Below are 25,377 nucleotides of genomic sequence, written 5' to 3'. Positions count from 1 at the left end.
GTCTCTCTCTCTCCGAGCCAGAGAGGGGGACGACGGAACAAAGCAGGCCTTATTGAAGCTTCCCCTCCTCCTTCCTTTTGCCCAGGCACAACGACGTGGGAGGACAAATATTTCAGCTCAAAAGGAACTGAAACTCCTCTTACAGCACCGGCCCTGAAAGTGTAACTCAGGGGCCGCTGACGTCTGTGAAGGGTCTCCAGGTGTCCGCAAGCAGAACAAATGCATTATACCTACATACAGTAGAGCCCAAACAGAAGTAGTCTGTGTACTTCAAACTTCTTCTTCATGATCACCCAGTGAAATCAGCAGGTAAAATCTTCTACCACCTCCTAAGATTTGATGTGATTAAATGTCTTTGGGTCTAACATGAGCATTGGGGTCTGCAATATTAAAAAATGAGGCTTGTAGAGACTCCGCCTCCATCCATCGTCCAGTGTGTAGCGTTGTTCTGGTGGTTCTCACTTGATTCACTCAGAAATACCTGTTTTCTTTAGTTGTGGAAACCAGACACCAAGACTGAACTTGAACTTTTTATAGAGTGAAAATCATAAAAGTCCAATGTGCAGAAAATATTCAGCTACAATCATCACACACACAGGTGTCTCACATTCTTGTAAGCCTTGACAGTTTCATCTCTGAGTGTACTGCACAGAGTTGTGTCAGTTTCAGGTTAGTCCCAATAGAGCTGCTTGGTTTGACTCAGGTTTAGAGGCGTGGGCTTGGTCTGAGAATCAGCTTCAGTTAGCAGCAGCACTCGGGCCAGCTGTGGCCCGGCATCTAGATTCATACCAGGTACCTGGAACGAGGCATTGGCAAAAGTCCAATGAGGAAGATCTGTCTTTCATTTCCTGCTTTATTCCTCTGTGGGTGAATGTCTGATATAACCTACTGTTTTATTTTTCCTCCATCACTTCCCACGCTGTCGAAATCCCTGCATTCACAATTTTGACATCACCATATTTGACCAATGATCTTTCTGCCTTCCAGCCAATCAGCCCCTAGCTGCCCTTCTTTAAATATCCTTATATCTTTCAGCCCTAAACGATTGCACAACTCACCTCCTCCTCATCACCACCTTAACCTCCGGAGGGGGGGGCTGGGGGCGGCCTGTCCAGTCTCCATCTTCATCAGGGCCTACGCTGAATGAAGACGCTTCACATCGCCTGAGTCGAATCACCAAAACACTTCTGTTTGTTGTAGACTCAATAAACATTGTCACACATTTTCATCTGATCCCTCCTTATTGAACTGAATCCAGGAACCAGCTGTGACCAGGTGCCTGCTGTGTTGTTTAGAAGAGTCAATTAAATGTTGAATTCATAGGATGAAGTTGTGATATAGGGTAATGCTTTTTTTAAAATTAAATGACAACATACTTTTTATGTTTGTATTCTGTTTTTGCTATTAATTTCTTGTTCCTAAACTGATGTTAAAATTTAACAAAATAATTCACCATATTTGAAATTACAACAAGGTAATATAGATTCCTGTTGTCTGTTGTTGTCCCCATCAGCTCCTGTAGCACAGTTACCTTCTGACTGACAAAAAAGGAAGGAAGGAGGAAAATATGGCGATATTTGTGTTTTTCTAAAAGAGACTCTTCACTGAAACCCTGATCTATTCCCTCTGATTCCCTCATTGCTGAATTTATCTAATGCTGTTGCAGCTGGATGTAGATGGATGGATGGATGTAGAGATCTAAAACTTTTGCACATTATTATGTCTCAAGATAAGAATCTGACGAAGCCCCAAGATATATCACGTTATTATAAATCATCTATATATGTTTGAAACATGTTCTGTTCAGTGTTCAGACACAGAACACGTTCATCACTCAGGTGGTTGTGATCTGCAGACTGAGAGTGGCTCTTTATCCCTTATATGGGAGAATCAGACAGTGTTATCCAGCTGTTCTGATCGGTCCAGTCTGAGAGTAGACTGACAAAACAACTGACTGACAATAGAAGTGTTATTTCTTTGTTGTTTTTTTTTGGATGTGCATGCTCTACGCTTCGTATTCTTCACATACCTGTGTAGTAGGTTTCTCTAAATGTACAGAATTGTACATTACAACATATTCACAATGTTACAGACATTTTTTGTTAGAAGAAATGCATGACATTTTCTTTAGATCAAGAGAAAGAAAAGAAAAAAGCTGAGAAAGGCCTGAAAATGTTTGGGTGAGCAAGGAATTCTTGTCTGCTCTCCCCGGCAACTGGTCACAGAGCGGCTGTGTTCATTATGTCTGCAGAAACTCAAAGGCCAACTGTTATTGTGAAGCTGTGACCTTCAGTAATTGAATGATGACAAAAAGGAGCGTCACAGTCCGACTTGAACGGCTTTCTCCTTCAGTGGGTGTTGAGAGCACCGCTGCGTAGCATTCCTGCTGACGGAGATCAGAGCACACATGAGCCAACTCTGCCTCTTTCCAAATAAAATGAATCCACATGAGGATCCTCTGAAGGTGTTCAGATGTTCACTGAATTAAATTATTGTTTAGGACCAAATTCAACTCTCTACCACCAGGAAACTTTTCCTGTTCCCTCTCTGTGTTTTGGCCTCTTTGTTTGGAAAAAAGAACATTTCTCTTTTGATTTTTTTTTTTTAAACTTTACTCTCAGACTTTTTTCCTACTGTTGTTTGGCAGCTTAACATTTAATTTAAATCTGAATCAGATTTCTGCAGAAATAAATCAAACTTAACTTAATAAGAAAATTCCAATTTTATATTTTAAGACAAAATATAAATACATTTTAGAGAGTTCTGACAGCACGTGGAAATCCATTACTTTTTGTAGATTTTCGTAAAAAATATGTATTATGTTTTTATATAACAATAAGCACTCTAGTGATTCTTACTTTTTTATGGAGGCCAAGAGACACTGTAATTTGTTAGGAGGAGGTAATATAAAGAATATGGCTCAGGTTATTTTATATATTTCTCATTGTCAACAAATCCCATGTGCACATCACAGCCAAGGTGCGAGTCCTGCCTCTCTTTACTTTCTGACTTCTCTAATGTGTCTGTGGCACTCAGCCTCAAGCCCATTGGATCAAACTGAAGACGTAAATCTTATAAAACAAAACAAAAATACAGTTTCATTTTTCTGCAACTTACTAAAACAGCTGGGCAGTTGTGGGCTCTGTAGTTTTTTAACTCAAACACCAGTACAAACACAACACTTGTTTTCAGTGGCGGATTAATCCACATCTGCTGCTCTGGTGAGTATTTCTGGCAACAAACGATAAACAACATGTCACCCAGTGCAACAGTGCGGCTCATTGATGTGTTTTTAATAGTTTTTCAGTGGACAACAGTGGAGCTCTATGGCACAGAAGCTTTGGACACACAGGCAATACTTGTTAATATGATGAGTTCTTTCTTTGTTTTGGTTTTTCCACCGGGTTTGTTGACAATAAGGAAAATATAGATTAACGCCAGACTTTTAGGAAGTGATCCAAATTTAGGATTCGACTGCTGAAGGAATTGCAGTTTTGTTAAAAAAAAAAAAAAAACGACTCTTAAAACTTATAAACTAAATAAACTAATATATATAACTAATAAGAAAGTTTGATCTGCTGAACATATTGTGAAAGGTGTAACTCAGTCTGTTTCTATTGCAGGTGTTAGTGGAATAAAAAGCTCTGTAAACACAGTTAGAGCATCCATCAACAGCTCTAATGTTTGTATCAGATAATAATAATATAATAATAAAGAGGGAATTAGTCACAGGTACTGAAAAACAGTCTCTTTGAGGAAAATCCAAACTTTACTAAACCAAACGTATAAACAAGTAGAAAAGGTCACACTTCACACTGAATTGCTTCATGTAGGTTCAAAATTTCGATTGATATCTCACAACATTTTTAACCTGCTGTCTATACAGGATACATTTCGGCCATGTAACTGCTTGTGTTTCACACGGCCAGAGCTGCGACGTGCTACTTACATGACACGTTCTCTGTAGACACCATGTAAGTCAGGCATACATGAGCCATGTATGAGCAGCAACAGCAAAAAATGAAAGAAAAGAAAAGGTCATGAACAGCAGTCTGTCAGTCTGCCGTCAAAAATCTCAGTATGTCTTCATCTTCGGTTTATCCATAAAACCGTCCTAAAATTATGCAGTGTTTCTCTCTATACAGTACTTAGAGAAGGTAATTCTAATATCCTGAATGAGTATTAGATAATTATTAATAACTACAACTGTAGCATAAAAAAACTGCAAAACTATTATGAGTCCTTCAATATCAGGATTAAATCCATCTAAACTCCTTTTTTATGAAAACAGTCTCTATATTTTACACAATTATCTCTAATTAACTCTAGTCAGACATGTTTCTGCTCCTAGAGTGGCTCTACACCCTCAGTTCATACAGAGATTAAAAGAATATTCCAGTTTATTACATCTTGGGTTTATTTTGGTAGTTTTGTCCACTATTTCTATAAGAACATTTTACTCACTAACTTCACAGCTGAGATCAGAGAAAATGATTGATACTACCTGTAACTTATCAGGTAATCTCAATAAGATCAGGGGAAAGAAACCTGAGAAATAAAAAAGAAACATTTCAGTAAAAAGAGATCTGGAAGGTCCAGAAACACAAGCAGTCGGACAATTAGACAAGTTCACTCGCAAACCCACTTTCTGCTTTAATTTTGACCTTCTGTACTTACTGTATTTGTAGTTTTATCACTAATAAATAAAGTGGTTTAGATACACTACATGGCCAGAAGTATGTGTACAAAAGTATGTAAAAAGTATATGGACACCTGAGTAATATCCCCATATACTGTGTGTGACACACTGTAACAGCCTCCACTTCTGGTTTCAGGTTTCTCCACCTGATGTTGGATCCTGGCTGCAGGGATTTGTTCCCATTCAGCCACAACAGCATTAATAAAGTCCAACACTGATGTCGGGTAATAAGGTCTGGCTCAGAGTCGGTGTTTAGTTCATCCCTAATGTATTAGATGGGGTTGAGGTCAGTCCTCTGTGGAGGCCAGTCAAGTCCTTCTACAACGAACTGGGAAAACCCATTTCTTCATGGGGCCACTGTCATGTTGAAACAAGGAAGGGTGTTTCCCCCGAACTGTTGACACGGAGCTGGAAACACACTATAAAGACGTCCCTTCACTGGAACTAAGGAACTCAACCCGAGAAAAACAGACCCAGACACGGGTGTTCACATACTTTTGGCCATATAGTGTGATGTGAATAAACTTTTGGATTGTTTCCAGCCTGATTGTCCATCTGCTAATTTTCCTTCACCTGTCAGACTTAGTGATGCCACAGTGTTCCCAGATCTCAGCCATTAACTTGCGGAGTACAACGTTATTATCACTGACAGAAATGAAGGACAAAACTATAAAAATAAGATCAAAGTTGTAATAAACCTAAATGATCCTTTTAAAGTTACATGTGTGGCAGTTCTGGGCCTCAGCAGGGCGTCCCGATCGTTGCTGAAGAGTCTTTCACCCTGTCATAGACCGCTGGCTCTGGCGCCAACACACTCTTCATCGTCTCCTCTTTGCTGGACGGAGACAGGGAGGATGGAGAGGGCGAGGAAAGCGTGGGTGAGGAAAGGCTGGAGGTGGCTACGGCTGACACAGAAGAGGATGAGGAAGAGTTGCCGTCAGGGAGACACTCTTCACAGCAGCAGCAGCAGCAGTCCATGAAGGCCTGGCCCAGTGAGCGACACAGGCACAGCAGCAACACCGGCGTCGCCGAGCATCGCACGAACAACAAGAACTGTCCAATCAAGCCAAGCGCTGGCAGAGCCAGAGCCGGGAGCGCATCGGACACTGGGGCAGAGATGTACGCCAGGGTGATGTTGCAAATGCTCTCCGGCAGGTTGCATGTGATGTACAGGATGGTGAGCGCCATCACAGTGGAGCGCAGCCTGTACTCTCTCACATGCTGCTTTTTCTTTGTGGTGGAGGAAGATGAAGAGGAGGAGGCGCATCTGACGGTCACCTTGTCACCCTCAGGTTTCTGCAGTAGACGCTGGGCTAACACTTGCCTCGTCACCAAGTCACATGCCAGAGTGAAGAGCAGTGGCAAACAGAGGTAGCACCCAAAGAACCACCACATGCGAGCCTCGTGGTAGGTCAGCACCAGAGAGTAGATGCTCTCTGGGAGCTCGACGGACGGCTCCCGCACACAAATATCCACCTTAAACGTGTCTGTCCGGGCTCTGAACGCTGCCATCAGTGAGCCCCCCGACTGGCTGTGCTGCAGCTCAGTGGGCAGCGACGGCAGGCTGACAGTTTCCTGGAGGAGCTGCCACAGAAGCAGTTCGGGGGTGGCCAGCACCAAGGAGCCCAACCAGATGACCGACAGCTTGGACAGGATGGACTGGCAGGGCTCCACCTTCGGTGTCTGAAGAGGCCCGGGGCCGGTGGCTGCGTGGAAACGATCAATACTCAGAGCACAGAGACTGAATGTGGCCACACCCAGAGACGTCACCTGACAGACAAAATGACAGAGAAACAAAGGTTAATGGCACAAGTTTCTTTTGTACACCTGCAGAAAATCAGATCATAAGAACCAGTCCTGAACCAGTCTCATCTGACCCAAATGTTGTTCTTATTAAAGGCTTATAAATGATCTATGAAACATTAGTAAATCATTTATCACTAAAGCCATTAGTGACACCCTTTAAACACATATAAAGAGTGTCTTATTGAAAAGCGCTACTAAAAAGGGTCAATGTTTGGTATCAGCAAAAATTAACTCTGGTCCTGTACTGGAATAAAAAAAATCACATGATGATGAGCTCTGCTTTTAAACTGCACAATATAATTCAAAATATCTAATGCCTTTTTTTTTATAACTCAATATGATATATATATATATATTGCAGAGCTACTTCCAGGTTCACCCTGCAGGTTGTCCTGTATTGATTCAGACGCGACCTGTTCGACAGAGTTCATGCAGACGGTCTAAACTGAGCACAGGACGATGTTTTGTTGCTCGAAGAACAAGTTTGAGGGTTTATGCTGCCTTGTAACAGCAGTAAGAGCCAGGTTGAAAAAAAAACAAAAACAAAAAAAAACAGCCTAACTTTAATCTATAGAAAAAAGAAATAAGGAAACGGAAAGAGTCAGAGAGGGAATGGAGAGCAGGTGTGCTGCAGCAGCTCTACGGTCCACACACTGGGGACACTTATCGGTGCCTCCCGCACATCAAAGTCTGTGGTTTTGGCCAAAAACTTGGACTATCTTTACAGAGACTTGTCCTCCCTCTGTGAGTGCTTAATGACCTCAAACAGTTAAGACACAACACAAGATAATTAACAACGAGCTCTAATTAGCATGAAAATAGTTTAACTAACAGAGCACGGGGGCAGCTGGCAGCCTGACCTGCTTTAAACACTGCTCGATACAAACTGCTGAGGAGCATTTAAAAAAAATGTTAATTAATTAGCAAGGAATTAATTCATTAATTAGCATAACAATAGGTAAAGCACCGAGCAAGGAGGCGGCAACCTGACCTCGTTAAAGGCTGCTTCATACAAGTTGTTATTACGTTTTAGTTAAAGTCCACTTAAGTGATTTAAAGCTGTGGAGGCGTATGAAGCTGGTTTAGAGGAAAGACAAGGATCCACAGTCTGTGTCCATGTAGAGACACGAGACCGATGAAGCCAACAGTGGTAATCAACAGGCTGTTACAGCGCTACACTATTACTCTGCAGCGGTAATTTACCCTCTAAGCTTAAATACTGATTGGCTGAGCTTTTAATCAACATAATGCTCTACACTGCGGCAGCAGGTTCAGAGTCAATATTATATTAAGAGGAGCAACCATTAGTCGATTAATCAATTAGTTGATCGATTGTTTTTATTATATTATGATATGATTAGAGCTGAAACAATTTAATCAATTTTGATTAATTCACTGTCAATGTCAAATATTCTCCAGCTCCAGCTTCTTGATTGTGATAATATCCTTGTTTTCTTTGTTTTATGTTATAAACTGCTGCCAATCTTTTTGGGGTTTTGAATTAAACAAGCAATTAGCAACTGGGGTTCCAATGATAAATCAATTAATCATTAAACTAAAAGGCCGAATAAACACTGGGTTTTAAAATAACCTACAAATGTCTGTTTAATGTCTGTTTGTGTCTGTTTAAAAAGAAGGATATAAACTCTCCCCAGCTCTTTAACACAGTTTGTCCTTCATGTCTCCAAATTCAGCAGCTGCTTCAACATCTCTGTGTTTCCCTGTGTGGCTCTGTGAGCTGGGGAAGAAGAGTCACTTCATGCGGGACCCCCCCCCCCCCCCCCCCCCCCCCCCCCCCCCCCCACCACCACCACCACCACCACCACCACCGGCCTCCCCTGATGGTTCATAACAGACGAGTGAAGAGGCCAAACAGACCATAACACGTTTGTTGAAAGTGAAGACAACTCTGAGTCTCAAACTGAGGAGCGACAAGACACAATCAGGCCATTCATCGCAGACAAGTCCCTTCATTAAGCTGGAAAACATTTACAATGAGTCTAACACGGGGGTGTAAAAACAGCACTGAGTGTGAAGCCAGGCTGTTTTTTTAATGGGACTAATTAAAATGAATTATCATCACAATAAGTTGTTTGTTTTAACAGTTTAACTTGTTTGACATTTTCCTGCTTCACTGTGGTGGTTTGATTTCTGAGCCTCTGGTACAAATACAGAACACTAAAAAAACCTTATAGCATTTAGTTTAACATAAGGTTTGGTTAATTTATACAGCGAGTCAATTAAAAACATTTCTCAAAGCAATTCCTGACAGCAAATTTGTCTTTTAACCAATTAATAAGTTGTAATTTTTCAATCAAAAACATCAGCATCATTCTCTTGTTGCAGCTTCCCCAGAGTAAGGATTGCTGATTTTCTCTGTTTCAGTGTAAACTCACTATAATTTGGTTTTGGTTTATAGTTGGTCTTACTTTAATTATTTTGAGTCTCTTTGTGGTCATTTTGAGTCTCTTATTGGTCATTTCATATCTCATTGTAGATGTTGTCATTTTGTGTCATTTTGTGGTTGTTGTGACTATTTCATGGATTGTTTTGTGTGTCTTTGTCTAGTCTCTTTCTGGTTGTTTAGCATCTCTTTACAGTTGTTGCACATCTGTGCAGTCACTTTGAGGCTCTTTGTAGTTGGCTCAAGTCTTTTTCTGGTTGTTTTGAATATTTTGTGGTAGTTTGGAGTCTTATTGTGGTCGTTTTCAGTCTGTTTGCGGTAGTTTGGTGTCTCTTTGTAGTCATTTTTGGGGCAGTGCTTCCCCCTGACACCTGTGCCCAGTTGCTCTATTCAGTAATCCATCCGTGACCTTTCACCTGTCCTGTTAAAGGTAATATGAACACCTCTCCCTCATTCCTACGTTCTACTTCCCCTCACCTCCAGGTAGGGCACGAGCCGACAGGACAGGTCTCCTAGCAACCTCTTCAATGTGAGCTCGTGGAAGACCACCACTGGAAGGCAGAAGAATAGCACGAGGAAATCCCAGAATGCCAGCCCCGCCAGGATGCAGTTCCACGCGCTCTTCAGGTAGAAGTTGTGCCACACGATGCACATGAGCGCGAGGTTCCCCACGATGCCCGCGGCAAACAGCACGAGGGCGAGCAGCATCACTGCGTATGCCCAGTAGGCGCCGTCGGTGATTGGGAAAAGCGGGTTGAGAAGCCCCGATCCCCGACCCGACGAAGAGTTACCCGCCGGGGCGGAGGTGAACCGGTCAGTCCGCTGTGTGGTGAAGTAACCGCTCGGGTCGTCGTATCGCCGCGGTTGCCCACCGTAACTGCTCGGAGAGTGCGGGTCTCTTTTCCTGGAGCTCCCGTCTTTGGCTCCTCGGGGGACTCGCTTCAGGTCGGGAGTTCCCCAACTTTCAGAAGTCCCGTCCACAGAAGTCCTTTCAGGGGAGAGAGAGTCCTCTGCTCCCGCAGTCGTCGTGTCAGCATCCTCCGCTCGCTGTGTCTCCAGGTCAGAGCGGACATGACGGAGCTCCGAGGTCCGAATAAGAAGAAGCAAAACAAACAAAACCGGTCTCATTTTTTTTTTTTTTTTTTTTTTTTACCGTTGAACTAAACGCAAGTGGTCCGTGTTATCTGCCTCTTTCACAGACATGTGCTGCAACTAAAATTTGACTGCTGAAATGAAACCTGTCCATAAAACTGTTTGTCCCACAGCCCGGCTCCCTCCGGTCCTGATGGAGAAGTTTGAGTCTGCTGCTCCTCAGCTGCACTTGTGTGGAAACTGCCGTGACGTCACCTATTGGTTTGTGAACTGCCGTTTTGAAGCCTCGAGTTTGGCTTAAAGGAGCAATGTGTAAGATCTAGTTTAAAAATGTTTAACCCTTATGCCCTCCTCAAATTTACTACCCTCTGGACACCTTCGTGGCAAAAATGTACACGCACAAAAAAAACTGCTTTTAAAAATCATCATACATCAATATTTTTTTCCGCTTTTTTTTTCATAAATCTCTTAAACAACTTCAAACTTGCTCAAAACTACCAAACATTCAATCATTTTCAGGATTTTAACCCTTTCAATGCCAGTTTAATTATTTGAATTATTTTATCATTTATTACAAAAAAACATAAAAAAAATGAATTATTTTCCATATAATAAATAGTAAGGGGATGAGCCTTTGGTGGTGATTAGAGTCTTGGATATGTCAAAGATTAGCGACAAAATTGATTTGATTACATTAGTATTTTTTTATGTAGTGCTATATACTCCCTCTGGACACCTTCGTGGCCAAAAATGCCTCATTGAAACCACATTTTTTAATCTCACAGCCATTACAGTATAAAACCATGCATTCTGTAATGTCAGCATTTCATTTTGAGGAAAAGTAGTGATATTTGACATTTTTACTGTATTTCACCAGATTCAACCATTTTCCCATTGTAGGCCAATGCATGAAATTCTTGTATTTTTACCTGTTATATTATGTAGCCATGTGACTACCAGGGGGCCCCAAGAGTTTCTTGTGTGTGTGTGTCTGTGTGTGTGTGTGTGTAGGTGTGCGCGTGGGTGTGCGCGGGTGTGTGCGAATCTGTAAGCACGTACTGATCATTTCAGGGGTGAAAAAAGGGCGTCTTTTGAGGGATGTGCTTCTTGTGTCTTTGAAGAGGTGCTTGAGTAAAAATATCCGAGAGCAGCTGGTGAACATAGTGGAGCATTAAGAAGCTAAAGAGACAGATTTCAACTCAGGAGCTGGTGGAGACCAAACACAGAGCTGAAAGAGAGGGAACACTGGACTGAGATCGTCATGAGACATCAGGTGACACAAACACCACTCCAAATGCAAGAAATAAAATATAATAATTATAAATAATGTCAATTAAAAGTTATACATGAAGATAGAAAACGTTGTCCTCCTGTCTTCTCTTCATCTCTTCCCTCCACAGTCTTTCCACCAACAATCACACAGTGTGACACACCTGCAATGTGAGTGAGGTCAGTGTCAATCCTTCTGGGTTGGACACACTTGCTAAGTGAGGAGGTGGCTGAACAGAAGTGGGGAGGGGCCATGCTGTTCATCGTTTGAAGGAAGTGAAGGAGGAGGAAGCAGACCCCTGCTGGAGGGCACAGGCTGCTCCTCTGGGACATTGAAGTTAAAGGGCTGTCCTTGTCCCACCTGTACCAAGGACCGACCCTTTGCTGAAGGGAGAGTCTGGCCAGCACCTGAACACAGACAAACACAGATTGTTTTAGGATTTTCAGCTTTCAGCTTTATGACAAACTCTTACCACTGAGTCCTCAATTCAAAGAGCCGGATGTTGGTCTGAGCCATCAACCTCGGGTCGGCCAGCACTGCCTCTCTAATAGCCACATAATCCTTGAGAATGAATGACCACCGAGTCCTCACGGTCCCTCTGGACCACGTGGCCACTGGGTGAAGACGGCAGAGCTGGTTGCAAACGGCCTCCACCAGGCAGCTAACACTGGCCCATTTTGCAGGGCCCGAGTTCAGTCCAAGAAGACGACTGAAAGATAATCAGAGAGCAGTGTGTGTTAATATAGATCTGATATTCATTAGAGGAAACAGTGATATCGGAAGTGAATCTCACCTCTGGAGACTCTCCTTCCCAGGACAGGAGGTGTTCTTCCCCGTCGCTGCCTTTGTCAGTCTACCAGTCTCTGTGTACAGCTGCACACCTGGTGAGTCCTGAATGCAGCTGAGGTGGCGCCTCTGTGTCTCCATATGTCCTGGATGCAGAGAGAATCCAGGAAAGAGACGTCCAGGGTGACGTGGAGATCCTGGATGAGGAGGGCCGTCTCCTCTGCCCCATGTGTCTTCCTCCAACAGCGGAGCCTCCACTCCTCCCAGGAGATTCTCTGGATCACCTTGGCAACAGTCAGGCCGAGCATCCTGTGCTTCCCCTCCAGCGAGGACCGCTATGCCTCAATGTGACAACAGGCACCTCCGGGGGTCCAAGCCAACACACCCATATCGGTAACCCAGGCAGCCGTTCAGGAAGCAGCACCAACGAGCTTCTTTGTCACCTGGAGGGAGAGAGTGAGGGACAGAGAAAGATTTCAAATGTTATTGTGTTTATTTGTGTGTGAACCTGTTGGGAAACAATACTACAGATGGCTGTTGGACAGATCAGTTAGACATACAGTGCATTTAGAAAGTTCCTTTTTTTACATTGTATTATTTTGAATAATCTTATAAATCATTAAATGCAATCATCAATGAACAATGCTAGCAAGCAAACTGCTAATACTACTGCAAGCCAGATAGCCCCCCCACTTGTCATTTTGCAATTTTATAATGAAATCGTTAAATTCATTCATCAATGACCAACTAGCTGCAAATGGTAGCGCTGATGAAAATGGGGGGCAGCTCTATGTACTGTAACTGCACACGTTCATTGCTGCCATTATCATCATTATCATTTATTGCAATATATCATTGTTAACATTATAATTGTTATTTTTACAATTATAACTATTATTTTAACTATTATTGTCATTATTATTATTATTATATAATAATAACAACAATTATTATAACTTATTTTAACTATTATTGTCATTATTATAATAACAATGACAATAATAGTTAAAAATTATACAATTACAAACAAAATGTCACTTTATATACATTGTCACTTGTCTATCGTGCTTCATGTTTAAAATGTCTTCTGCATCACCTTGTTTGACCGTTTGTAATCAATAAAGATGCGGGCCATCCCCCCGCCTGTTATTTTACATTCTTATGAAATTGTTAGTCATTCATCAATGAACAATGCCAGCAGGCTAGCTGCTAATAAGATACCCCCCCATGTCGCCTTTTTTTTTTCAAATTGGAAGAAAAAAAAAAAAAAAAAAGTTAATGCTAAAGATACCAAACCAGCACCTCCACTTATCATTTTGAAATATAATGAAATTGTTAAATTCATTCATTAATAAAAAGCACCAGCAAACCAGCTGCTAATGCTTGAGCTAATGAAAATGTGTGTGTGTGTGTGTGTGTGTGTGTGTGTGGGGGGGGGTCTATATACTGTAAACGCACAGGTAAATTCATACATCAATGAAAAAAGCCATAAAGCCAGCTGCTATAACTACTGCTAATGCTAGCCCCCTCCCCTGTCTGTGTTGACCAATAGAGGAAATCAAAAAAAATGCTAATGCTAACAAAAACGGCAGCTAGCCCCCAACTTATTCTGCCATCCATGAAAACACAAAAGGAAAAATAAGGACATAATCAGCTCCTCTTTTGACTATGAAATGTTTTTGAAGCATTCTAAGGATTTCAGAAGATAAAAGATGTATCAATCATCCATTTAAACTTCATTTAGCATATATTGTAATTAAAACAAGACTTTATGACTAAATCTGAACAAATGATACATGTACATGTGAAGAAGACACACACAAAAACACTGAAAGAGGAAAAGCTTCTGTCTATGTACACATGCAAAGCACAAAACTGTAAAATGTGGTGCTCAAAATTCCTGCAAGTGTGTGACACTGAGGTTACAAGTAGAATTTAAATTCAGGTGTGAAAATAGGATCACATGGGTAGTCCTTGGCAGGCTATAGCAACATGAGGACGGGATGACGACATCATAACAAAGGCAGACTCAGAAAATAAGGTTTATTGCCAAGCAGGTTTTCACTTACAAGATATTTGGTTTGGTGTAGTATCCAATTAACATAGTCAGAGGAAATAAAAGTAAAATACTGCAACAGTCAAACATAAATATACATCGATACATATATTAAATAAATAAAACAATACTACAAAACTATGTACAAAAGTGTTTTAGAATGACAAAACTCCTGCTGGGCAAGATGTGCAAAAGGTATTGATTAGGAGATGTGCAAAAGATCACAGAATAGACAATATCCGTCATGTGCAGGGATAATACCTCAAGGTGTTGATGTAATGGGGTTGATTGATGAGGCCAGATGCAGAAGAAAAGGCTGGTGCATCATTGGTGATTAGACTGGACTTCTGGTCCTGATACAGACAAACATGCGATAGGACAATTCCTTTAGATCATACAAGTTCTTTATAAACAAACATGTTAAATCTGTTGTGTGTGTATATTAAATTGTGAAGATAGATATGAATATGCAAAAACACAGTATGAATATTATGAAATTTAAATGCAAAGAAATGAAGAGTAAACAACTAGAGGTATGATGAGAATTCAATGTACACACACTATATAACCAACAAATGCAGCAATACAAATATGGATATACTGTAAAGAATCAGCAGTATGAACATGTACACACTGCGGGTCTGATTTAAAATCAGTGGTATACATAAGTCTTACTTTTAAAAGTGAATGATAGCATGTTACTCACCTAGACCCTCCTCACTGTCTGGACTCTCTGCCGTTGGTGAGACGGGTGGAGGCAGTGTTGCATCTGTACTGGCTCAGGTCCTGATAAAGACAGAGGGATGATGAAATCTCCTGAGAAATGTAAAGACCTAGTGCACTTTCAGTCATGGCTAATCTCCTAACAGTAATGTAAAGTGGTTACAACATGAACCGATCGACATGTTGTCACTCGGTCTACTGGGTCCATACAATCTCAAGTTACAGTCATCAGTTACAAGATGAGCATAAAGTTACTGACGTCACTAGCTGTACAACAGCCGAGAGCAACAGACACAATCCTAGTAACCGCTAAAACGTCTGTCGACAACGTCAATATCACCACCTGAAATGTTTGTCGGTACGGTTTGTCAGTCGTTGCGCTGATTATACTTTTAGCTAAAGCGCTAATGTTGAAGCTACTCACCAGGCTAACAGGAAAGTTAGCTGTCTCCGGCGGTGGAAAGCCACATCGAGATTTACTCGTGTTGCTTCTTTTCTTTGCCGTTGAACTTGGTTTCTTGTCGGGAGCGGTCCTTCGGGACGCAGATGAATATTACCTTTTAGGAGGTTCAGCCATTCCTGTGTTTCTGTGATGCTAACCTCAAACTGCTGGAAGTTGTTCTTCGTGGGACTGAGGGCAGACTTGACGCTCCACTGACTCACACAGCCTCTAGTGTCACAAAGTGGTATTACAACACAGGACAGGTCGGGGCTGGCTGGTGCGCATGCGCATTTCAGTAGATGACTGAAATACAACAGATTGAGATCTTGACCATGACATCGTCATTGTGGCTGCTTCACACACTGTTGATAGTGTTAATTCGTTTTTTTGAACATTTTAAAACTAAAGTTCTGGCCACATCTTATATTGCACCTTTACAGCACAACCACCAAAGCTGACATTTAATAGTAAAGCTACATGTTCTTTGCCCACATTGCAAAACGGCTTACAGTTTCGACACTTAAGTTAAAACAAAGACATTGAGCTTAACTTGACTGATATTGACACATTTGATGCATACAAAACATATTGTGATTTGCTTTGACAGTATACAAATCTGTGCTTGGAAAATAAAATACAATCATGCTTTCCCTTATACTTACATTCAATTTGTGATGTACAAATGTTTGTATTTGCCTGTTTTGTATTCAGGCCAGTAGATGTTGCACTGTTCACATGAAGCATCAAGATATAAACCCTTTGTGGAACCACTTCGCTGAGAAATTAAAACCTCAGACGCCGTGGGACTCGCATCCAGTACCAGGCAGTTGATTTCTGCAAGCAAAGAAGATACAACAGCCTGGGAAATATTTTACAGTATTTCACTTACTGACCGCGGACTGCTCATAAAACCAGGTTTCAGTTCACTACAACCACGTTGGCTTCTGGCGTCCATCTTCCCAGTCACCATATGTTGGCAAGCTTTGTGTTACGACCCAGCTAGGGGAAAACGGAAACAACATAAAACCAGGTGTTATTGGTAAATCACATTTACTGGATTAATTTATTGCGTTAACAGGAGGATAAATAAGTAAACAAATATACAAACAAGGCAAGAGGACAACTGAAGTAGGGGAACAGGAGCCAACAAAGAGCCTAACTATGCGATTCTAACCAGCCCAAAAAACACAAGAAGCAGCACCCCTGTTCCTAATGTGTTTAACAGCCTTTTTCTAAGGGTGTGATGCACAATCAGAATTTTAAACCTAGCCCAGTCCCCAACAATCACTACCAGCATCTCAAACCAAATCACAAATTATACACAAATGTTCACAACGGCAGCACAGAGGCGAGCTGCATATCATGTCAGCCGCTACTAATGATGTGCGGGCCGGGCTCTTAAACTCTCTTCCTCTGATGCTTAAACGGCAGCAGCTGTGGTGAGGGCTGGCAGGATCATTGCCGCACCAATAGGAGAAGATGGCCGTGGAGTCGGAGGCTCCTCCTCTCTGTTCCGACCAATCCCGTCACAGAGGTGGCGCAGCCTTATTAGCATACAGACAAAGCACACTTTAAAATCCAGGTGACTGCGCTTAAGCTCAGTTGAACATATTTTTATATCATGCAGAAAGTTGAACAAGAAAGAGCTGAAGTGATGACACAATTATGGAAGATTGCGCCAGTAGAGGATAATATTAAAAGTACTAGAAAAATTCCTGGAGAACTTTTGAACGTGCCGGCTGCTTGGTGCATGTACTTCACTCCTCAAGTATCAATCTTTACAAAGGACATTACATTGAGTCTCATTCATGTCATGGAGACTCATCCTGACACTGACCTCAGTCACTGCAGGTGTCCCTCTAAAAGCCTTTTGAAGCTGTCGCAACTGGCCAAAATAACCTCACACTGATGGTTTCAAACACAAATTTGTCCCCACAACCACAGCAAGACATGTATACACACATGTACATGCCCTAACAGAAGTTGATCTGCAATAAAGCTATACCTCTATATCCCCATACAGAAGATAGATGAGTCATTTTATGAAACGGGAGCCATTTGGGTCCGCAACATTTGATGAGATGCATAAGGCACAAAAATGTGCAAAAGTAGGTTTCCAAATCTTAAAACCATTAAGTCAAGTACTCTTACGATGATATTAAATGAGAAAATACTATTTATAAAGACTAACATAGTATTTTTAGCCATTTTTCCTTAGAACATGAACAACTTGACATTTGTATCGAAAAATATCACCATTAAATGTTGTTTTTTTATCAAACCTTTATTCGTCAGGATTATATGTGTGTCCCTATTTACATAAGATATTAATTTAATAAAAACATACTTTTTTGTAAAAATGTAATGATTTGTATGTGTCCCTCATTTTGATTTACCACCCCGTCACACTAACATGTTTTGTCTATAAACAATGTACTGTTGCTTTTAAGTGACATCACAGAGAGTAAGTGACATCACAGTGACATCATTTGAGGCTTTGCAGCAGCCAGGAACTAAAGCAGACAAGTTCTGACTGGCACATAACAAATGTCTAAACAGCTGGTCTGTCTTCTCATCAGAGGAAGCTGAACTGAAGCTGTTTTCTGGCATCATCATTATCATCATCACCATCATCATCACAGCTCATTTGAGAACTAAGGATGTCCATGCAGTCTCCTTTGTCCATACATGACAGTCTCCTTCTGTTGGCACCAGTCCTTCAGTTTTCAGTGTGGATTCCTTTGAATGACAGTAAAAGACAAACACTTTAGTTCAGACATGGTGGATCACAGTTAATCACACACATACCAGCTGTCAGGACAGGTGCATGAATACCTGCTTCAGTTGAGGACTCCTGTGTATGAATTCACAGTATTAAATGACAAACCCCTACAAGATAATGTTCTATTATACATTGTGTATTGAACTCAATACAACAAGATACCAGCGAGAAGAGGAGACAGAAATTAAGAGAGTGAGTTAATTGTTCAACTATATTTATCCTTGTCCATGTTTGGGACAAGGTACGGTTACCATAGCAAACACTAAGTAATCAGCTAGCTAGCTAGCTAGCTAGCTAGGTTAGCAAAGTGCATCTGTTATTCACATTAACTCTAATATTAATTTGGATGTTGACTGTCTCCTGTTTTCTGGTCAAAGCGCGTAGGGAAAAAACGCTCTAGCTTTTAGGAGCATCATACACGTTAAAACTGTAGGACGTTAAAGAAAATAAACATTTACTCACCGAAAGAAACTGTTTATCAGCGTCTCTCCAGTCTGTTAGTGCCGAAGAACGAGCCATAATTACTGTGAACCGAAAACTCATTAAAACTAAGGAACAAACAGTAAAACTGTCAGTGCAAAATTCCTCCTCCGCCGACAAATATTAAGAAAAATAAGAGAAATTTAACACAACCGATTCAATACGATGCACACACGACCCAAGCTCCCCTCCGGTGATCGACCTCCCGGCCTGCCGCGTCATCTGATCAATCATTGCAGACCAGGCATATCAATCAAACAGACACGCCCCCAAAAATACCCGTTTTTAAGGCCTAATGTCTAATAGTAATAAAAATATCTAATTAGATGATTATTTTCAGATGGACCACCAGAACACTGAACGAGAGGTGTGAATTTAGCCCCTCACACCGAATCGACTGAGTATTTCATGAGAGAAGTTGGTGTTTTTTTGAATGAGTGTGTGTTGGAGCCTGTGGTTAAACCTCTGTGATCCAGCAGAATGAAGGAAACCACTTGATCCAAGGCCAGACATAGTTTTTCTTTATCTACATTATCTTTGCATCTTTACATCTGTACATAAAACACTTGGCACTGGTATCCAATTTCTCTGAGCTGTAAAATGAGGAAATGCTGCTGCGGTTCCACACTGATCTCAGCCTTTATGTGATTATTTGGCTTTTGACTATAATTAAACAAAATGTTCAATAATAAAAACCAATACGTGTGGAAGACCGCGGATGTACCTGCAGCACAAGTAGTAACCAGACAGTGAGGCAACTTCTACGTAACTTTAATTCCACCTTATGGCTCTAAGTGTTATGACTATTAGACCAAGCCTGGATTATTTATTTCTGAGAAAACTGGAGAACAAAACACTATAAACTGTCGTTCAAATAAGTTCACATTCTTCAGTGGCTCGTGGTCAATGAAATAAACATGAAAAAAACAAATTAGATTAAATGACTTATTCTGCATCAGTCAATTTTTCCTCCAGAATAAAACGTCAAATACTTTTCATTCAAAACTTTTACAATCACTGTGCCGTTGAAACAAGAGGCAGGAAACCAGGTGGAGGGAGACGTCAGTGTATTCATCTGAGCCCCGTGATCTTTGGGAAAAATATTTATTCATCCGTCATCACTGTCGTCTCTCTGAAGTTTAAAATATATACAGAGAGAATATTACAGATGTTCTTTCATCCTCCAGGACGCTGACGTTCACGTCTTCATTGCCTTACGTGGAAACGTTCCACGGTCTGATCAGGGAACTGATTTTGTTGGTGCTAATCGTGAATTCCTGGAAGCTGTAAAAGAGATGGACCAAGAGGGCCTTAAGCACCTAGGCTGTAAGTTTGTCATGAACCCTCCATCTGCCAGCCGTATGGGTGGAGCCTGGGAAAGGCAAATCAGAACAATAAGAAGTGTGCTGACATCTATTCTGGATCAGTCATCCAGAAGGCTTGATGGGTCATCTTTGCGAACTTACCTTTACGAAGTCATGGTAATCACAAACAGCAGACCTTTAACAGCTCACTTACTCAATGATCCAGCTGGGCCACAGCCTCTTACACCTGGTCATATTCTGACAATGAAGTCTTCAGTTCTCTTGCCACCACCTGGACAGTTCGTCAATGAAGACCTGTATCTTCACAAAAGATGGCGCAAAGTGCAACATTTAGCCAATGAGTTCTGGTCTAGATGGAAGAAAGAGTAGCTGTTAAACCTGCAACAGAGACAAAAATGGCAAAAGACGTGCAGAAATGCAAAGGTTGATGATATAGTGATTGTGCGAGACGACACTGCACCACGGAATGAGTGGAAACTGACCAAGGTCACTGAAGTATATCTGGGTAAGGATGGATGAAAAAGGAAAACGTCTCAGCAAACCAACTTATCTGGAGCGGCCTGTCCACAAGACGGTTCCCCTGCTTGCAGCCGAGTAGTGCAGCTGTCTGTCTACCTTTCTTTTCTTTTCTTTAAGGATGTTCTTATTTGAATCCTACACTTAAGTTCATTAGAGAAATCACAGGTGATTTGGTGGGAATGTAGCTGCCATCAGAGATAGTCATACAATTTAAGTTCATTTAATCATTTAAGTTCAAAATTAGAATAATTTCATGTTTGGATAAAAATATTTATTTCATTTATTAACATGATTATTAGTTAGAATACACGTAAAACATACATGAAAAGGAGCTGTGTAATATTTGATAGTGGAACAAATCTTCTTTGCGTTGTTGTGTGTTGGGTTTTTGGTTAGTGTCGCGCTGAGCAGGAGAACGGGTGAAAAAGGGTTTGGTTCTTCAGAGAGGATGGAAAAAGGTCTCTCACTGTATTAAGTGTATGAAGCTGAATGAAGACTCAAAAGGCTGGAGGTTCATTTTCTTACCCCCTTTAGTTCACGCAGCCAATGAAGAATGCAAGTCTATTTTATTTCTATATGTTTGTAATTATTGAGTTCACGTGATAACTGCATGTTACCTTACCGAAGCTTCGATGCTAATTATTCATTATTTAAGTGGCTTTCGTCTTCAAGTTAAATAATTATGTAAGATTTATTTTGTTTGTAACATATGTTTCATAGTAAATGATTATTCTCTGTGAGAATTTATGTCTGTAAATTTATAATTTCGCATTTTGTATTCATCCAGTTCTCACGGCATGTTGACGGTATGGATGCAATAAATCTACAAGAACGCCTTGTGTTCGTGTTGTAACTGGAGGGAGTAACAGTGATCAGTTTTAACTTGTTTGCAAAACACCTCTGGCTTTTCCAGATGTTGCTCTCCAGACTTCAGACTTGACTTCAGTGATGAGGTCAAAGGTCAGGTTTATTCTGGTGACTCTTCCATGTGGACCTTGATCGGCGTCCACCTGTGGTTAATTCAGAGAGACCTCACACCTGTCTATGTCAGGTCTCACAGATCAGGGTTGAAGCTCACCAGCAACATCTGTTGGTTAAAACTCTTCGTTGACCACCCAGCCTCGGGTCGATGGAGCACAGCTGGCGAGCGCTCTGTCCTCAGTAACGCCATTAGAACAAGAACAGCCACAGTCAGAATGGTCATCGGACGTAAAGGGATAAAACCCATAAAGGTTGAACTGTCCCTCTCTGTCTATGTGCTGGACATTTCCCTAAAGGACTCAGACTGTGAGAAACAGGATTCTCTGGTCTGATGAAACCAAGACTGAACTGTTTGACCTCAGTTCTGAGCGTCATGTCTGGATGAGACCAGGTACCGCTCATCACCTGCCCATCACCGTCCCAACAGTGAAGCATGGTGGAGGCAGCATCATGCTGAGGGGGAGACTGACCTCAAAGGTGAACAGCTACAAGATTTTCATGCTGACGAAAAAGATTCTTCTGGTTTTTATTTAATCTTTTTTTTTCTTTTAACCAAATTTATTAAGTGACAAAATGTTGCTTTTCTCACAGAGTTTAAGGTTTGTGAGACTTTGCTGCTCCTTTAATCAAATTGTACATAAAGAGAGAGACAGATACAGTCTGTGGTTTGTTGAGACAAATGAACAAATGAAGTGAACATTTCTTTCACTTGACAAAACTTTATTGACATTTGTAAATCTTATAACACACAGGTAATGGTTGCACTATTTTCACTCTAAATTCTGCAGTTCATCATTTAAGTCAGTTCAATTAAAATCAGTAACATGGTTCAGTTTGGGTGGATTACTGAACAGGCCCAGGAGCCCTTTATTATTCCCACTGGTCACCCAGCTGCTGGGAGTCATTTCATACTGGAAACCAATCAATTCTGGTTTGATTAAAGATTTAGTTTTTCATCATTTAAAGACAAAATGGATGATTGAGATCTGGAATAAACTAAAACTTGGTTTAATCCAGTAACTTTTAAATTGTTTTTCAGTGTAAAACATGATTTCATTTTGTCTTCAGTTTAGAAACAACTGCTCTAAAGCTACAACCCGTGGTTTGTTGTTATTTACATGTTGTATTAGTCTGTGTCATGTGATCCCCTCTGATTGGACCATGTTAATACAAAAAGATAATTAATTAATCCAGTTCAATTCTAATGGAGTGAGAATATAGCAATGCAAATAAAGATCAGGTTTTGTGAAGTGGAAAATATGACATTGTGATTCATGATGTAAAGTGTCGCCAAAATTAACAACAAGTTTAAATTACACAGCAACAAGAAGAGAAAAGGACAAATGAACCAAACATAAAAGAGCAAACTCAGTTTAAAATAAATTTACAGATTAAAAAGTTGTGAATAGATATAAAAAGCAACTTGTTACACTAAACAACAATAAACAGAAAATAAGAAACAGTGAGAGCTAAAAGGAACATAAACAGAGCTTTGCAGTAATGAGGCAGCAGGAGGACAGGTGCAGCTTCACACCTTAAATTCACTGACTTTTCCCTTTAAGACATAAACAACATTATAAATATGATCATCCTCTTTATCTGTAACTGCTCTGTTCCACTGTCACAGAGACCTTCAGTGGTGAGATCTTCAGTTTATCAACAGTGCTAATGTATGGAAACAGCTTCTCAGTGAAAGTGTGTGTGAAGGTGTGTATGTGTGTGTTAGTATCAGGATCAGAGAACGACAATCTTCCTCTGTTCCAGTCCAGATTCACTCTGATCCTCTGGAGCTTCTTCTGGACTGACAGATCAGTGGATGAAGCTGGTGGTGATCGTGCTGAGTATTTACCTGCAAAGCAACCTATTCTCCAGAATCCAGCAAACATGATTCTCTTCCTCTGGAAAGACTCTGCTAAAACACCCAGTGACCAGTATGTATTGTCTCCAACTTCAACATCCCAGCTGTGAGTCCCTGAGTTAAAACCCTCAGATCCCTGGACAATGTGGTATTTATCATTCCTCTCTGGATTGGCAGGAAGCTGCTGTTTCTCTCCAAATCTCACACTGGTCAGATCCTCAGACAGGATGAGTTCTGGATGAGCAGTGTTTGGGTCCAGAATCACAGGATTGTAGGAGACCACATCCTTCATCTTGTTCCAGATGTTGAAGGTCAGGTTGCCCAGATGTTTGGCCTGGTCTATCAGAGCTCCTGAGTCCAGCTGTGGATCATCCAGCAGGAGGCGCTGCTGGACTCTTTCCACTGTAACCTTGTAGTTGTGCAGGAATGAGACGTCTTCAGCTCTCAGCTCTTCCTCTGTGACTCTGACTGTGTGTGACAGAGCTGCTATCTCTCTGCTCAGAGCCTCCATCTTCTCCTTCATCATCTGACTCTTCTGCTCCTCTTCCTCCCTCAGAGCAGTGATCCTGGCCTCCTCTTCCTCCTCTAGAAACTGGTGAAGCTTCTTAAACTGCTCCTTAATCTGCCTCTCTGTGTGTTGGGCCTGGATCTTAATGTATTCTGCTGTTTGATCAAACTCCTCTTTAACTTGTTCACAACCCTTTAACTTCCTCTTTAAGGGCTCCAGAGTTTCCTGAAGTTCCTTCTTGTGTTGTGGAGCAGCTTCATCGATGGGTCTGAATCTGTGGTTGGTGTGTTTTTCTGAATCTCTGCAGACGACACAAACTGGCTGCTGATGGTCCAGACAGAAGAGTTTGAGTCTCTCAGAGTGCAGACTGCAGAGAGACTCTGAAGATCTCTGATCTCTCTCCTGTTTGAAGGCCTCACACAGGTTCTTTAGAGCCAGGTTTGAAGGTGGTTGATCCTTTGAAGATCTTCTCTTACAAACTGGACACTCACGTGTTGGTTTCTCTCTCCACCAGCTCTTCAGACAGTCTTTACAGAAGCTGTGGCTACATGACAGAACAACAGGATCTCTAAAGACGTCATGACAGACAGGACAGTAGAAATCCTCCTCTGACCTGGAAGCCATTTAGTCTGTGAGTGAAGCTGAAAACACAGCAGACAGGAAGTACAGTCAGTCCTCTACTAACTTCACTGAGATTTACTTTCACTTTGAGTCGTGGTTTTTGTCAAACTCACCTTCAGTGTGGAGTTTCAGCAGGTTGAAGCGGCAGTGTTGTAGTTTCCCACGTCTCTCTCCTGCAGCTGGACTCACTCAGAGGAAGTTGTTGGTTTGGTCTGAAGGTGAATCTGATCGTCTGTTTTTCAGTCTGTGTCTCTTTAGTGAAGAAGAACAAACTGTTTCCTGGTTTGTCTCAGGTGAGTCAGGTGAGGGGTGGAGCTTCGTCAGACTTCCTCTAATAAATGTTGTTGCTCCAGCAGTTATACAGGGTGTGTTTCATTCTTAACTATTGATTCCTTGCAGGAATGTAAACTGATAGTGTCGCTTTGGTGATTGTGACCAAAGATCTGTTTTAGAGACTGACGTCAAAGGTGAACAGCTACAAGATTTTCATGCTGACGAAACAAATTTATGTGGTTTTTATTAAAAAATTTAAAAATGTATTAAGTGACAAAATGTTGCTTTTCTCACAGAGCTTAAGGTTTGTGAGACTTTGCTGCCTCCTTTAATCAAACTGTATATAAACCTGTGGTTAATTCAGAGAGACCTTACACCTGTCTATGTCAGGTCTCACAGATCAGGGTTGAAGCTCACCAGCAACATCTGTTGGTTAAAACTCTTCGTTGACCACCCAGCCTCGGGTCGATGAAGCACAGCTGGCGAGCGCTCTGTCCTCAGTAACGCCATTAGAACAAGAACAGCCACAGTCAGAATGGTCATCAGACATAAAGGGACAAAAGCCATAAAGGTTGAACTGTCCCTCTCTGTCTGTGTGCTGGACATTTCCCTAAAGGACTCAGACTGTGAGAAACAGGATTCTCTGGTCTGATGAAACCAAGACTGAACTGTTTGACCTCAGTTCTGAGCGTCATGTCTGGATGAGACCAGGTACCGCTCATCACCTGCCCAACACCGTCCCAACAGTGAAG

At 41.4% G+C, this 25,377-nt stretch overlaps 2 protein-coding genes across 2 annotated transcripts; both read right to left on the bottom strand.

Annotated features, from left to right (window-relative positions):
- Positions 1–2,703: 2,703 nt before the first annotated feature.
- On the bottom strand, positions 2,704–10,306 carry gpr37l1a (G protein-coupled receptor 37 like 1a). Its single transcript, XM_056401923.1, has 2 exons — positions 9,387–10,306; positions 2,704–6,469 (listed from the first exon to the last, which is right to left on the bottom strand). Exons 1-2 carry the CDS (start codon positions 10,035–10,037, stop codon positions 5,441–5,443), a joined length of 1,680 nt encoding a protein of 559 aa, XP_056257898.1. The 5' UTR covers positions 10,038–10,306; the 3' UTR covers positions 2,704–5,440.
- An 11,524-nt stretch (positions 10,307–21,830) lies between these two features.
- Positions 21,831–24,765, bottom strand: LOC130181861 (nuclear factor 7, ovary-like). Its single transcript, XM_056396333.1, has 2 exons — positions 24,466–24,765; positions 21,831–24,372 (listed from the first exon to the last, which is right to left on the bottom strand). The coding sequence occupies exon 2, from the start codon at positions 24,353–24,355 to the stop codon at positions 22,961–22,963; it is 1,395 nt and encodes a 464-aa protein (XP_056252308.1). The 5' UTR covers positions 24,356–24,372; positions 24,466–24,765; the 3' UTR covers positions 21,831–22,960.
- Between the last annotated feature and the right edge of the window lie 612 nt (positions 24,766–25,377).

This window comes from Seriola aureovittata, chromosome 2 (genome assembly GCF_021018895.1).
Source record: "Seriola aureovittata isolate HTS-2021-v1 ecotype China chromosome 2, ASM2101889v1, whole genome shotgun sequence".
In the NCBI taxonomy this organism is placed as follows: Eukaryota; Metazoa; Chordata; class Actinopteri; order Carangiformes; family Carangidae; genus Seriola; species Seriola aureovittata.
The sequence above is the reverse complement of the archived record's forward strand: the minus strand, read 5'-3'. Positions and strand labels throughout refer to the sequence as shown.